We start from the raw sequence: 14,568 nt of genomic DNA on the forward strand, positions 1-14,568 counted from the left end.
TTGAGGCACTTGGGTGAGCCACCCCCGCCGCCTCTTACTTTGGTGAGGAAATGTGGAGAGTTTCCCCAGATCTCTGAGGGGAAAATTTTCCACGACGTCACAAAATGGGCTAGCTACAGCTTTTTCCATTTGGTGAACTCCTCCAGACTTTGCAAAGCGAGAAAGCTACAAAGCTTCTCTCGCTTTACCAAGTTCTTCTCCAAGTAAAGCTGGGGAACCCAAAGCAAGGGGAGTGAGAGACTCCAACCCATCAGGACTTCTGTTAAGGCTCACAATAAAGGAGAGACTGAGCTGACACTCGGCTCTACGGAGGGCGTTTGGTTACGCACAAGAAGTCCTAACCTAAAGGTTAGTTCTAGAAAATCGACGATACATCACGCAGGCACGTCGTCGCGCCGACCCATGCCGGTGCACGCACCCCGTGTGGGCGATCGAACCCACACGCCTCGACACCACTAAACCTAAGACTAGCTAGAAGTTTAGGGGATCTCACCACTGCGAAGGTTGCAGGCGCGTTCCCTTTATTTGCTCCAAGCCGCCGACGTCCAATCTGTGCTCCAGTGCATCCCACAATGAATCATGCAACAAGAAGAATAAGAGATAGGAATCAGTAAGGTACACAAAACAACTCAAAAAATAATAATTTTGGCATATAAAAAAAAAATATAACCAAAATCGCGAGGGAGGTTGCTCGATGACGACGAAGGAGGGGAACCCACAAGGTAAAAGACGGATACTCCTCGAACAGCGACAACTCTCGCTGTCCGACGACGTTGAAATGCTCAGGTGAAGTATCCGGCCGCCGGGAAGGTAAAATGACGAGGTGGAGGATATGACGTTGGCGAGGTGGAGGATATTTCAAAGCTCACGCTAAGCCATCGAGCATAGAGTAAGTCTCTCACATCCAAAATCCGACATTCACCTCGCTGATTTTCTCCGGCGTAGATACGACGTTGGCGAGGCAAAAAAAGGTTGGCGAGGAAAAGGTCCGGCAAATGGCGGGATCTCGATGTCGGAGTTGGCCAAGAAAAAAGAAGAATCACGAAGAACTCATTGACGAACCGAACACGAACTGTTCGCGAACAACGAGCTTTTTTGACAGCCCTAGTCGGAGTTGGCCAAGAAAAAAGAAGAACGAGAAGAAAGAAAAAAAATAAATTAAAATAAAATAAAATCAGAATAAGGAGAAGAAGAAGAAGAAGAAGGAATAGAATAAGTAAAAAAAGGAGAAGAATAAGCGAAAAAAAGAAGGACGAGAAGAAGAAGAAGAAGAAAAAGAAAAAGGAGAAGAAGAAGAAAGAGAGAGGCGCGGCCGGCGGCCGGGGGCGGGAAGAGAGAGCACGCCGGCGATCTTCGCCGGCGATGAAGAGACCGGCGGCGGGTGCGGCTCGAAAGGCCGAGAGGAGGGACCGGCGGTTTTCGCGAACGGGAGAGGGGTCGACTGTGAGGAGATGCGGAGAAGAGGGGCGAGAGAAGATTCCCGGCGTGAGAAGGTGAGGTCGAAGCCGAGTAGTCGCCGGCAAAAACCGCCGGTCGACGGATTCGGAGCAGGGCGGCGGTTTCGCGCGAACAAGAGACGGTGTCTGGACGCACTGGTGTGACCCGTTTCGTCATTCGGGGTCGTTCGGACCATTTTTTTAGCAATTTGGGTCAAAACGATAATTTGCACATTTTTACCTCGCCTGCGTTATTGTGGTGTTAGTCTAGACACACCATCATTTTGAAATGAATGTCTTTCATAGGTAAAATCGACGTTCCAGACTCACTCACGTGGTCTGTTTCGTCGTTCGGGGTCGTTTGGACCACTTTTTTTTAGCAATTTGGATCAAAACAATAATTTGCGCATTTTTACCTTGTATTCGAACCGTTAACGACATGGACGCCCTCCTTAGGTAATATCGACGTCCCATACGCCCATGGCATCAAAAACTGATGCCAACAACCCTGTAAGTTTCATTGCTTGTAGAGAAGATTTTAGTGAGCTCTATATACTTTTCTGACTTAATAGTGGAAATTTCTTGATGATGTGGATCCTTCATTTTTTCTCATTTTTGGGTTTTTACACGTTAAATTTTGTTCTTGTGTTTATGTTTGAATTTTATTTCGGTTTTTTCGAATCAGTGTGATCTTATTCAGTGGTGTGGTTTTGATTCCAATTGGCTTGAAGCCCTAGAATAATAAGGATTTTCTTCGAAACAAAGTTGTATCGAAGCGGATTTGATTCGAGTGGGAGCAATGACCAACAAAACAAGGCACAAAGTGAAGAAGTTAAATGGGATGAATTTTGTGTTCTGGAGGATGTAAATGGGCATTTGTTGCATCAGAAAAAAATTGTACTTGCCATTATAAGAAATCATAAAAAACTTCGAGTCCATTACTATGGAGGAATGGGAGACGTTGGATCAAACAATCCTAGATGTGATCTGTTTATCATTTTACTCATTTGTTTGTGTTTAATATGGTGAATGAGATATCTACGATGAATCTCATGGGGACACTAACAAATTTGTGCGAAAATTTTTTTGCTTCTAGTAATTTTTTTTTTTATGAAGAGGCTATTCAACATAAAGATGGTGGAAGACAGTTTAATGGTAGGACGTGAACAATTTTAACACTGTAACGAGTCAGTTGTGTTATGTAGGGATAAAGTTTAATGATAACGTTGGGGCATTGTTGATATCGTCTTCCTTGTCGAACAATCGGGATAAATTGGTCACAACGATAACTCTTCTGTGAATAGAAATTTGAACTTCGATGACATTGTGGGTTGGCGTTGAATGAAGTTCATAGGAAGTCAACGAATGGTGAATTTTCAGGCTGCATAGAATGTTGAAAACAAAAAGAGTTTGGACAGGAATTCAGTTAGAGACAAATTCAAGTCTAGAAGAGGAAAGTCCAGGTGATAGATGTCAATGCTAAATATGCGGAAAGAAATAACATTTCAAGAAGGACTGTAGAACTCTTAAGGAAAGTTGGTGTAGGCTACAAATATTTTCACCGATGAAATCCGAAATGATTCTCTAGTGTTTTCTCTAGTTAGTACCGAATCTTGGATGGTAGATTTAAGCGCTTCTTTTCACACATGCCATAAAGAGCTATTAAAAAATTACGCTTAAGAGTGATATAGGAAAAGTTTATTTGGGAGACGATAAGACCTGCAATATTGTAGGGAATGGTGATGTGGATATGAAGATGTCGAATGGAACAATCTAGATGTTTGATGAAGTTAGACATGTTCCAAGTTTGATGAGAAATCTTATCTTTGCGAGCCAGTTAACAATGTCAAGTCCATGATTATGTTCACAAGTGATTTGTGGTAGGTGATTAGGGGGGCAATGGTGATGGCTCAGGGCAGTATTAAAGGCTCCCCTTACCCGATCAATGAAATGGCAGATTCATTGATATGATTGGAACCGAGGTGGATGTAGATTTGTGGCACCGAAAGCTTGCCTATTTGTATGAGAAATATATGTTGTCATTACTTTCAAGAATAAACTTCAAGATTGAAATCAGTGAAACTATATTTTCGTGAAAATTGTATATATAGTAAATAGAGGACATTTTTTTCTCTAAAACTTGGGTCAGTGGTGATTTCAAAAAAATTGAAGTTAGTTTATACTAATACTCGTGGTTCTACTCCAGTTCAGTCTATTGGAAGACTGCTATTTTGTCATATTTATTGACGATCTCACCATAAAAGTATGAATTAATTCTTAATGCAAAAATCTGATGTATTTGAAGTGTTTAAGTGGAAGATCAGTAGAAAATGAAACAAGCTTGAAACTTAAGTGTGGCAAATCAGATAATGAGGTTGAGTATCGTGATTAGAAATTAGGAAATTTATGTGATACATATGGGATCATGCATGAGTTCATGGTCCCAAAAATACCGCAACAGAATGGTGTAGCTGAGCGCATGAATAGAAAAATTTTGGAGCATGTCCGGGGCATGAGGTTACATGCAGGCTTGACAAAATAGTTTTGGATTGAAGTAGTAAATACTGCAGTTTATTTGATTAACCATGGTCCATCGGTATCTTTGGAGGAAGACTTATCTGAAAAAGTCTGGAGTGATAATAAGATAAATCTATCTCATTTACAAGTATTTAACTGTTTTGCATACGTACATGCTGATGCAGTGTCCAAAAATAAACTTGATTCAAAATCTGTCAATTGCACTTTACTTGGAAATTACTCAAATAGGTTGGTTACAAATTTTGGGATTTCAAGAATAAAAAATTCATCAAGAGCATATACGGGAGATGTACAAGGACGAAGTCAGAGGTGTTGGTTTGCCAGAATGCTGATTGCTATTGTCGATATCTATGCCAAATAATATATGTGAAAACATGAGCATGAATTTTGTGTTGGGGTTACTAATGATGCAATAAGAGAAAGATTCCATTTTTGTAATTGTTAGTATGCATTTGAAAATGGCTCCATTCATCCCCTGTTGCAAATTTGTTGATGTTATTAATGTGACCGACCTTTTTCTTAAGAAATAGTTGGCCTACACCAAATTCCTAAATCTATCACGCTCAATTGTGATGTGAAGTTTGTTAGCCATTTGTTGAGTTTTAAGTAAACAATTTGATAAGATACAACCCTAGAGCGGGGTGTGGCGTGGAAGACTCCCATTTGCTCTACCCAGTAATTGTGATGTGAAGTTTGTTAGCCATTTGTTGAGTCTTAAGTAAACAATTTGATAAGATACAACCCTAGGCCCCAAATTAGTGCCTATGATGCGGAGCGGGGTGTGGCGTGGAAGACTCCCATTTGCCTTAACCCAGCCCCGATTTTTTCGAAGTTGAGTAGTCGGTCGGTCCTCTTGTTTTTTAGGTGGGTAGTTTTTTGTCTGTTTTGGTTAGGATAGCTGTCAGCGTCCATTCTTCATCCCTTTGAGTGTGCATCCTAGGGTTCCAAGTGGTGCTTCGGTTGTATCCTGGCCTTCAGATGGTGTTCATCCTTCTCCAACTCTTCCTCATTCCTATCACTTTGCTACCACACGCACTCACTGTAGACTTCTTCAATAGTAGCCTTTTGCTATCTTTCCTGCAGTTTAGTCAATAACCATTCATTTTTTCTTACTTCCTTCACCGAGGACAACCCTCGCTTGGTAATTCGGCAATCCACCACATTCGTCACTGTCGTTCCAACCTCCATCCTGCTGCCATCGCTATTCCAACCCTTTCCATTTGCTGCCACCATATTTCCAGCCCTCCATACACACTGCCATCGCTGTTTTGACTTCCATCTTCACTGCTGTTGTTGTTCCAGCCCTCCCCCTTTGTTGTCATCATCCCAAACAGCTGTGATATGTCGATATCTATTGTGTACTTGTTGTCTCGAACTTGGAAATTCATTGTTTTATTGTTTTCTGCTTGTCTACCACCTCGTCCAATGTCCCGCTATCTTCAAAACTCTCGTTGATCACCACCACCACCTTAAGATTCACCCTAGTTGTGTATCGTGAATAGTGTTATTAGTATTTTCTATTTCAATGTGTCGCGTGTCGTGTTTGTTGTTATTTTCATTTTCAAGTGTGTCGGTTGTAACAGCTTATTTGCTTTCAATAATAATATTTATTTTTTTTATTTTTATTTGGGTTAACTCTGGTATCATTTGATATTAAAGTTAGCCCAAACCTAATCCTATCATATGATTTCTAGCATCCTCCTATATTACCCCCCAAAACATTTATTTTCCCTCCTTCAACCTACCTATATTTAAAATTTTGGCCATGCCGCCACCAAGATAATTGTCGGAATCTGATCAAGAATTTATGACATGTTTATGTAATGTGCTTAGTTGTCACCTTAATTCTACCTTTTTGTATGTTTACATTATGCTTTTTGGAAGGTTTTTGGGGTTGTATTGTAGGAATCAGGTAAAGGTTGCTACCGGAATTTGAAACATGGCGAAGATGGCAAAATAGAGTTCTGGCGCCTAGGCGTTAGGGCTGGGTACATATGCGCCAAATCCAGTCCAGAAAAAGGAGTCAAAATCAAGTGTTCGGAAAGTCGAATCTGCGAATGTGGTGTTGGGGCGCCTAGGCGCTAGGAGTCAAAATCAAGTGTTCGGAAAGTCGAATCTGTGAAGGAGGTGTTGGGGCGCCTAGGCGTTGACTTCGGGCACCTAGGCGCCTGGGGCGCCTAGGCGCTCGGAATGGAGGATTTTTGGGTTTTTTCCAAGAGCTTGGAATCTTGGCACTATAATTATAGCGCCTAGGAATTGCGATTTATGAAGGTTTTCGGCGCCCGACGCCAACCATGGGCGCTTAGGCGCTAGAATGCGTAGATTGGTGATTTCAACAGTTGGATGTGTCGTTTCGTTGGGAGAGTCTATTTAAACGATGGAAATGAAAATGAGGGGACTTTTTCCTCATTTTTCTGTAGCCTGGAGTGTAGAGCAATGAAGGAGAAGGCCTAGATACTTTCAAGAAGATTATGAGAAAAGAAAAGAGTGTTTGGGAAGATTGAGAAAGTGGATTATTATTTGTTGATGACTTCATGTTGTCTATTTGGGAAGGAGATAAGTGCATTAAAGTTGTATTTTCCTTTGAATTTCTTTGTAAAGGCTTGGTGTTTGATGACTGTTCTTAATACTAAGTTTGTATTGATGCGCTTTGTCATGAATTATGAGTAGTTTTACTTGTTTCTCTCTAGAATTGGGATGGTGGATGGTGTACTTAGTGTTTGATGACTATTCTTAATGCTAAGTTTGTGCTGATATGCTTTGTCATGAATTATGTGTAGTTTAGTTGCTTCTCTCTAGTATTGGGATGGTGGTTGGATCAGACTAAGAATTGGTGATTGTTTTGAATTGATTTGATTTTAAAAGTGGTGTGTTAAATTTTGAATCTAGATTACATTCTTCCTGACGAGTGGATTGATAAAATATTACGTGAACTTTGAGATCTGAAAGGATTCTTGGAACGAAAGAGTTAACCACATAAACTCATTGGAATAATGATATTGCTAATGAATTTATGCACTCTTTTGGGATATATTTTCTTTTGAGCAGATCAAAAGTTTTAGGGAACTAAATTTGAGACTGTTAATCTTTCTTAGACCATCGGAAGTTGATAAGTAAGAATTTTTCTCGTGATTGACACTGACTTTGAATGTACATTAAAGTTTGATTATCCATCCAAAAAGATATTTCATATAAGGAAGTTTTAGGAAGACTTTTTTTTCAAAATTGTGTTTACCTCGTTCCCTATGGGATCGACGACCGAACTCAAAATCGATACTACTGCTACACCTCGTATAATTGCTTGAGTTGCTAGTGCTTCGTAGGAGCGTTTCAATCTACCATGGGCGATATACAACGACTACTCTGCCAAGTGCTACGTCGGCTTGATTTCATTGTGGAAAGGACAGGGAATTTCGCAAAGGAGAGCAAGATGACCACCCGAATCCTTTCTGTACGGGGGATCCCAGTGGAGAAGAAGATAGTCACAACGCTTTGTGGTACAATATCAATACATATCTTGAGATGAAGTGCCTATTGGAAGACACAAAAATGAGGTGTCTGCTAAAGGATATAGAGCTAAGAGGTCTGTTAGAGGATACCGAGAAGAGGTGCTTGTTGGAGGATACAGAAGTGAGATGCTTGTTAGAGAATACTGATACGTTTTGGCACCAAAATCAGCGAACAAACTACGACGAAATCACAATATATAGGTGGAAAAAACACACTAAGGGGTACTCTTACGAACTCTTATAAAAATCAAAGGAAAACAAGCAAGATATAAAGTTGATGTATTTATTTGAGAGGTAGATCTTTTCTCCAACACTCTAGACGTTGCTAGGGACACCACAAAAAGAAAAGAAAAACCGCAACCAAACAAAAATGCATAAATAAAACAAAACCCAGATTACCTCCCTTAATAGAATTCTCACAGCAATTCTAAAACTCTCCTTTCAAATTCATTCAATTTCTCCTCCTTGAGTATTGAATGAAGGCTCTTGTGGACCCCACCTGCTCCATGCCTTCTTATGTCGCCCCAAAGTGTTGCTCCACCCCTCACGTGAATGATCGGCTCGCTTGCTTTTTTTGGGCGGGCCAGTTGGACGTGCCTTGACCGATCCAGGAGGGGCCTGTCTACAGACGGGCGTAACAGATACAAAGATGAATTGCGTGTTGAAAGATATAGTAATGACGTGCTTATTGGAGGATACATAGATCTGAGATTGAAAGTGGACCTGAATTTTGAGGGGAGAGTGTATCCGGATGACTTCCATGAGTGGGTGCAAACTTTTGAGTGAATCTTTGAATACAAGAAGGTGCTTGATAACAGAAGAGTGAAGCTCGCCGCAATAAAACTGAAGAAGAATGTTATGATGGGAGAATCTAAAGCAAGAGAGACAGAGAGAAGGATGGGATAAAATCGCTTCTTGGGATAAGATAAAACAGGAGATGCAACGCCAATACTTACCGGCTCACTACAGACCGGATGATCACCACACCTTTCATGCAAAGTTCAACACAAGGTACAAGTCGTAAGAGTGCATCAAGAGGAACATTCGAACACCCGCCTAAGTTGAAACTAAAGCTAAGTAGAGAATAGGTGAATTGAACAAGTATTTCTAAATCTATCCCAACCAGAAATTGTTTCAAGTGGTAGAAATTTGGGCATATTGAATCATATTGCGCGACAAGGAGAACAATCACTTTCACTGATGAGGTAGCAGTTCAAATAGATAATGACATAGTAGAGACTAAAGAGAGTGAAGACAGAGAAGAGAAGTACTAGATACTAGTTGACAAGGAAGAGACGCTATTAAATGCAGTTGAACACAGGAGAGAGACTCCAGCTGAGTTGTCAATAGCTATTTTAGAAAGTTGAGATTCTTAGTTAATGGATGCTCGTGCAAATTATGAGAATGTGGTACCTCGAACTATCATTTTTCAAGCTTTGAGAGGAGCATCAACATGACTGTCCGATATAAGAGGCATGAGAACCCCAGATAAGAAAGATTTAGACTTTTGAGATACATAGACTACTTCCTAAGTTTTCTCGGTTGAGGTAGGTCCAACATATCAGAGTTGAGACTCTTTTGTGCCACTTTTGGAAGATTATGAGTCATTAAGATTTTAAATTTAGTTCAGCAGTGTACTCACCAACTGATGACCAAACAAGAGAGATGAACCACAACTTTAGAAATTATCTTAGGAGGTTGGTGGTGAAGAAAATTCTTCTATGGGTTCCAAGTCTTACGAGAGAAGAATAAGATGTATATTCTAAGTGGTTTTACTTCAGTATTGTCCAACCTGTTATAGATTTCATTCTAGAATTGATTCATCACGATAGACTATATTCAACCTAATATGAGAAGTAGGAGAAGAAAATTACACGCTGAAGTGCTCGAGAGCTATTTTGCGGTAATCTACAGTTATATTTAGTTTCAGCCCAGGTTTTGCCAAGTGAGGATGGATACTTACTTTATCAAGATGTGTTGTTGGATGACAACACCTGCAAGAGTGATTTACTGAGAAGTTATAATAGCTCCACCACATTCAATGTGATCAACCTGACATTATACTACGTGGAGTTAGAAGCTTTGACAGATAAGGTCGAAGCTCCCCCAAACCCGTGAGACTCACGCTTGGCAAGATGGGGCGGAATGCAGAAGAAATCATGTGATCAAAGCTATGCGGGAAATACCACGACAAATCGATTCACGTTTGTTGTACCTAAATCAAATCGTCCAGGTTTTTTCAACACTGAGGAGTCGAACGATCCTCTTGGGCCACTCCTAATTATCCTATTACTTTAAATTTATTTTTTCATATTTTAAGTTGGAAGTTTTTCGTCTGTTTTGTTTAGGACAACAATCAACATCCGTTATTCTTTCCTTCAAAGGTTGTATCCTAGGGTTTCAGGTGGTGTTTCTATTGTATGGTCTCCAGGCGGTGTGTATCCTTTCCCAACTCCTCTGCATCCCTCGCACTTTGTTGCCCCGCACTCCTCGCTACAGGCCACCTCAAAAATAGTCTTTTGTTATTTTTCCTGCAGTTTACTCGTTGTCTAACTACTCTCTTTGCTGCCCCCACCCAGGACAGCCCCTCCTTGGCTTTCCAACAGTTCATCGCATTCCCCATCACTGTTCCAGCCCTCCATTTTCGCTGCCATCGTTGTTCCACCCCTTCCCATTTACTGCCAACGCTGTTCCTACTCCTTATACTCGCTGCCATCATTGTTCCAGCCTCTATCTTCACTGTCGTCGTTGTTCCAACTCTTCCCCTTTGCTGCCATCTTCCTGGACAGCCGTGGCAGGTCGATAGCTGTTGCATACTTGCTGCTCGGAACCTGGGAAACCATTACTTCGTTGTTTTTTGCTTGTCGACTACCTTGTTCATCATCCCAACACATTCCAAACCTTCTCTGATCACCACTGCCCCGAGTTTTACCCTAGTCCTATATGGTGATTTGCGGTGTTATTATTTATTGTTTCAGCCTGTCGTGTGTCATATTTATTATTATTTTTTCTTTCAAGTGTGTTGGTTGTAATGACCTATTTATTTTCAGTAATAATATTTACTTTTTCTAGTTTGATTTGGGTTAATTCTGATATCATCATACCACCTTCAAAATGACAATCTGATTGTGGTTCCAACCATTCTTTGGGCATCTTGATTGTTGCTTTGTCGGCGATAAACTGAACCCTGACTCTTATCTCAGGTGGAATTTACCTTCAAAAGCATGTTCAACTGATCCACCGGTAAATCACTATTCACGATTGTATACATTAAAATACCTAATACATTTATTGACCTCATTGATCGAAGACTCTAACACAACAACCAAATAGCTCACTCATGCAACGAACACATTAGGATTTCAAGCAGAGTTTGGAAGAATAATACAATCATAAGCTGCAGCTGATTGTTTTGTATGCAAAAAAACTTTCGCCAATGGTGAGTTCGTCATGGTCTATTTAAGCAAAAGACTGATGTCCTACTGGTACCTACATCAAACTAAAGGCCAAAAAGATTGGCCCTTTTGTGATAAGAAAAAATCTGTAACAAAGCTTACGTAATAGATTTCTCAAATCACCTCGAGATCCTAAAGAAATCATTTTAATATATCTTTGAGTGCCCACTCACTGTGAATTCTATTGTCGAAGCAGTGTTGCAGAAGTAAACGGCTAGTCGAGTTCTTGCATAAGGACACATATGGAGGGACATGCAGAGGTGGGATGAATAACCAGATTTATAAGACTGCAATTTGATTGTCAGTAGCATTAATATTCTGTCGTCAAATGCAAGTCCAACAAGATTGGTTCTTTTGAAATAAAGAAAAAAAAAAACTGTGATAAAGCGTATGCGTGGATATTTGAAGCCACCTTAAGTTTGCAAAGACGTTCAACATTAAGGATATCTTTTGAGTACCCATTATATGTGATTGCAGCTAGATACAAATGCTTGTCGGATGGCCACATTTTTCAATTTTCCTTTTTATGATTTCAATTATTCTTTTTGTGATTGCAATGATTTTAATTTGTTTTGCCCTTTTATTCCCTATGAAAGCTACGGCTTGTCTTGTAGCTGATCTGTGATTTATCTCTGTTGCATAGACATTGGGGAGGGAAAGAAAAAAGATGGGCTGGACTGTGTTAATACTATTTTGCTAATTTTCTCTGTTTGTTCTTCCTTCTGGGAGATATTTTAAATTGAGACCTCTCTGCCTTCAACTTTCTCTTTTGATAAAGTGCTGCCAGACATCAATATTTTTGGTTTTTCTTTTTTTTTGAATGCATTGAGTTTCAGTGAATATCATTTTGATTTTCACAAAAACTCAATTGTACTGTCTTGGCACACAAATCTTACTCTTCAAACAAATTTTGCTTTGTCACCTATAAATATAATGGAACCCACGGTCCATTGGGTAAACAAATTTTGCTTTGTCACCTATAAATATAATGGCACCCACGGTCCATTGGGTCCATCACTGTAACTTTTTGCATGTTTTGAAATGAATTTATGCCAACTTTCTTTGTAATGCTAAAATTGATTGGTACTTTATTCAGTGACCGGGCGTGTTACAACGAAGGCTGATGTCTTCAGTTTTGGCGTGATACTGATGGAGCTGATCAGCGGCCGGAAGGCACTTGATGAGACTCAGCCAGAGGAAAGCGTGCACCTAGTCACATGGTTCCGCCGCATGCAGCTCAACAAGGAGAGCTTCCGCAAGGCCATCGACCCTATAATAGATCTCGAAGATGAAACCATCGCAAGCATCAACACCGTTGCTGAGCTTGCCGGCCACTGCTGCGCTCGCGAGCCCCACCAAAGGCCTGACATGGGGCATGCTGTCAACGTTCTGTCCACACTCACCGAGCTGTGGAAACCTTCTGATCCCGACTCCGACGATAGCTACGGCATCGACTTGGACATGACGCTGCCCCAGGCGCTGAAGAAGTGGCAGGCGTTTGAGGATGGAGATGGATCAACGTCGTTCCTCGCCAGCCTAGATAACACCCAGAACAGCATACCCACAAGACCGGCTGGATTTGCGGAGTCCTTTACATCGGCTGATGGAAGGTAGAATTCCGGTAAGTGTGAGTAGGTTGGTATTGTTCATTCTAGTTTTCTTTTGAAATATTTGTTGATCTTTTGGTTGGTTTTCTTGCTAAGTTATCTGCTCTTCTCAGTGTGTTATGATAATTAGCTGTGCTTCTTAATGGAACCATGAAAACGAATTAATGTTTTTCTGTCTTTGTAATGTGTGTTTTTAGTGTGTGATAGTTGCAGAAGCATCACTGTTTTTTGGTGCGGAGAAGAGGTGCGTTACAGCTTGACTGTAGTGCTGATATCCTGCTTGCGGTGATGTTCTCTGCATAGGATTATTTACTATACTTCCTCGTATATTTCCTTTAGGCCACGTGTGTCCTAAATTTTTAGGGCATTTACATACACATAATTCTTATGTATTTACATATCTAACACCTCAACATTCATGTGTACATACATACCACTCAATTTTTTAGCATCACATCAAAAATACCCACCATTACTGCTTTTTTAAAAGCGAAATACACATTTTCATGTATAGATTTATGAAACCGAAGTATTATAAGTGAAAATTTTAAACTTTGGGTGTTAGATATGTAAATACATCAGAATTACGTAGCGCACAATCTTTTGTATTTACAGATATCACCTAAATTTTCATATTTACATAAATATAACACTGTGGTGCTTTAGCCTGTTCATTTTAAAAGTGTATTTCACTTCTAAAATGTGGTAATAGTGAGAATATTAATGATATGGGTGCTATTTGTGAAAATATGAAAGTTTAGTTGCGAGATATGTAAATACATAAGTTTTAGGTGCTGTGCATGCTAATGCCCAATTATTTTTATTGTGCTTTGGATTATTAGAATGTAAATATGCATACATTGACATTAACCTTAATTGAGAGATGCTGTTTTGTTTTATGTTGGATGCAAAATAAATGAAGTAGATGCGAGTAAATAAGGCCAATGTGATTTAATTTAGTTACAGAAACTTTTCAAGGAAATGGTTTGTTGGGATGGAACTATAAACCTTGAGCTTCGATCGAGTAGCAATCAAAACCACAATGAGGAATGGAATCACAATTCGAGAAATTTAGAACAAAATAATTTCAAAAAGAACATGTTTTGTGTGAAAAAAAAAAATCTTAGAATGAGAAAAAATTTATAGGACCGCAATAATAAAAATTTCACTGTGAAGAATAATAATTATATAAAGATACACCAAATTTCTACAAGCATCGAACGTACAAATCTTCACTTCAAATCTCTCTCTCGATCTAACAAGAGAATGCTTGTTCTGGAAGCATTCTTTAGACAATTCATCTTCACTAGAGAATCAATCGAAGAACACCGCACACATGTACTTTAATCACTCAAATCAAAGACTTAATTAGAAGAGAGAACTGCCCCAGCATATTTGCACCAGTTTTGGGCAAGATAGCTCTGCTTTCTCTGGAATCGGGCACAAAACGTCCCAAAGATCGTGCATGGGTGTCGTAAACCTAAGTGTGGGCATGCTCGTTTGGGTTTTGGCGCGCAGGCGCCGTCGTGGGCGTCTTGTTCACACAGGCGCGTTGTGCTAGAAACAACTCTTGGTGTTGGGTGTGCCTTGCTGCTGCTGCCAATCAGGCTTCATACACAATAAGTTGATGCAAAATAAGTGAAGTAGATGAGAGTAAATGAGGCCAGTGTGATTTGTTCTAATTACATAAACATTGAAGGAAATGATTTGATGTAAATCAAATGCAGCTACTTTATATCAAATTAAACGGCTGAAATCTACCATCTTTCTACATCTATTTTAAACTGCACCAATCTTCTAATGCAATGCTTAGTTAGCCCATGATTTGGACTAAATTGTCGAGCTCAATAATTGTCATCATCCAACCATTCATCTTTATTTCTTTCTGTTAGAAAGCGGTTTAGATCATATATGCCTTAGAATGATTTTTATACAATTTTAGAATATATTTTCATGAAAGTTTCATTAATTTTACATATAAATTGAGAGAGATATAAGAATCAGTTTAGTCTTAAGATTGGAG

At 39.8% G+C, this 14,568-nt stretch overlaps 1 protein-coding gene across 1 annotated transcript in view; it reads left to right on the forward strand.

Moving 5' to 3' along the window:
• LOC110026306 (receptor protein kinase TMK1) overlaps window positions 1-12,760 on the forward strand; it is a 26,519-nt gene extending 13,759 nt beyond the window's left edge. The window contains exon 2 of the mRNA XM_020727196.1: window positions 12,035-12,760. Coding sequence (XP_020582855.1) covers window positions 12,035-12,552 — 518 coding nt within the window. The 3' untranslated portion in view covers window positions 12,553-12,760. The remainder of the gene's footprint in view (window positions 1-12,034) is intronic.
• The last annotated feature ends 1,808 nt before the right edge of the window (window positions 12,761-14,568 follow it).

This window comes from Phalaenopsis equestris, unplaced genomic scaffold (assembly GCF_001263595.1).
Source record: "Phalaenopsis equestris unplaced genomic scaffold, ASM126359v1 Scaffold000364, whole genome shotgun sequence".
NCBI lineage: Eukaryota > Viridiplantae > Streptophyta > Magnoliopsida > Asparagales > Orchidaceae > Phalaenopsis > Phalaenopsis equestris.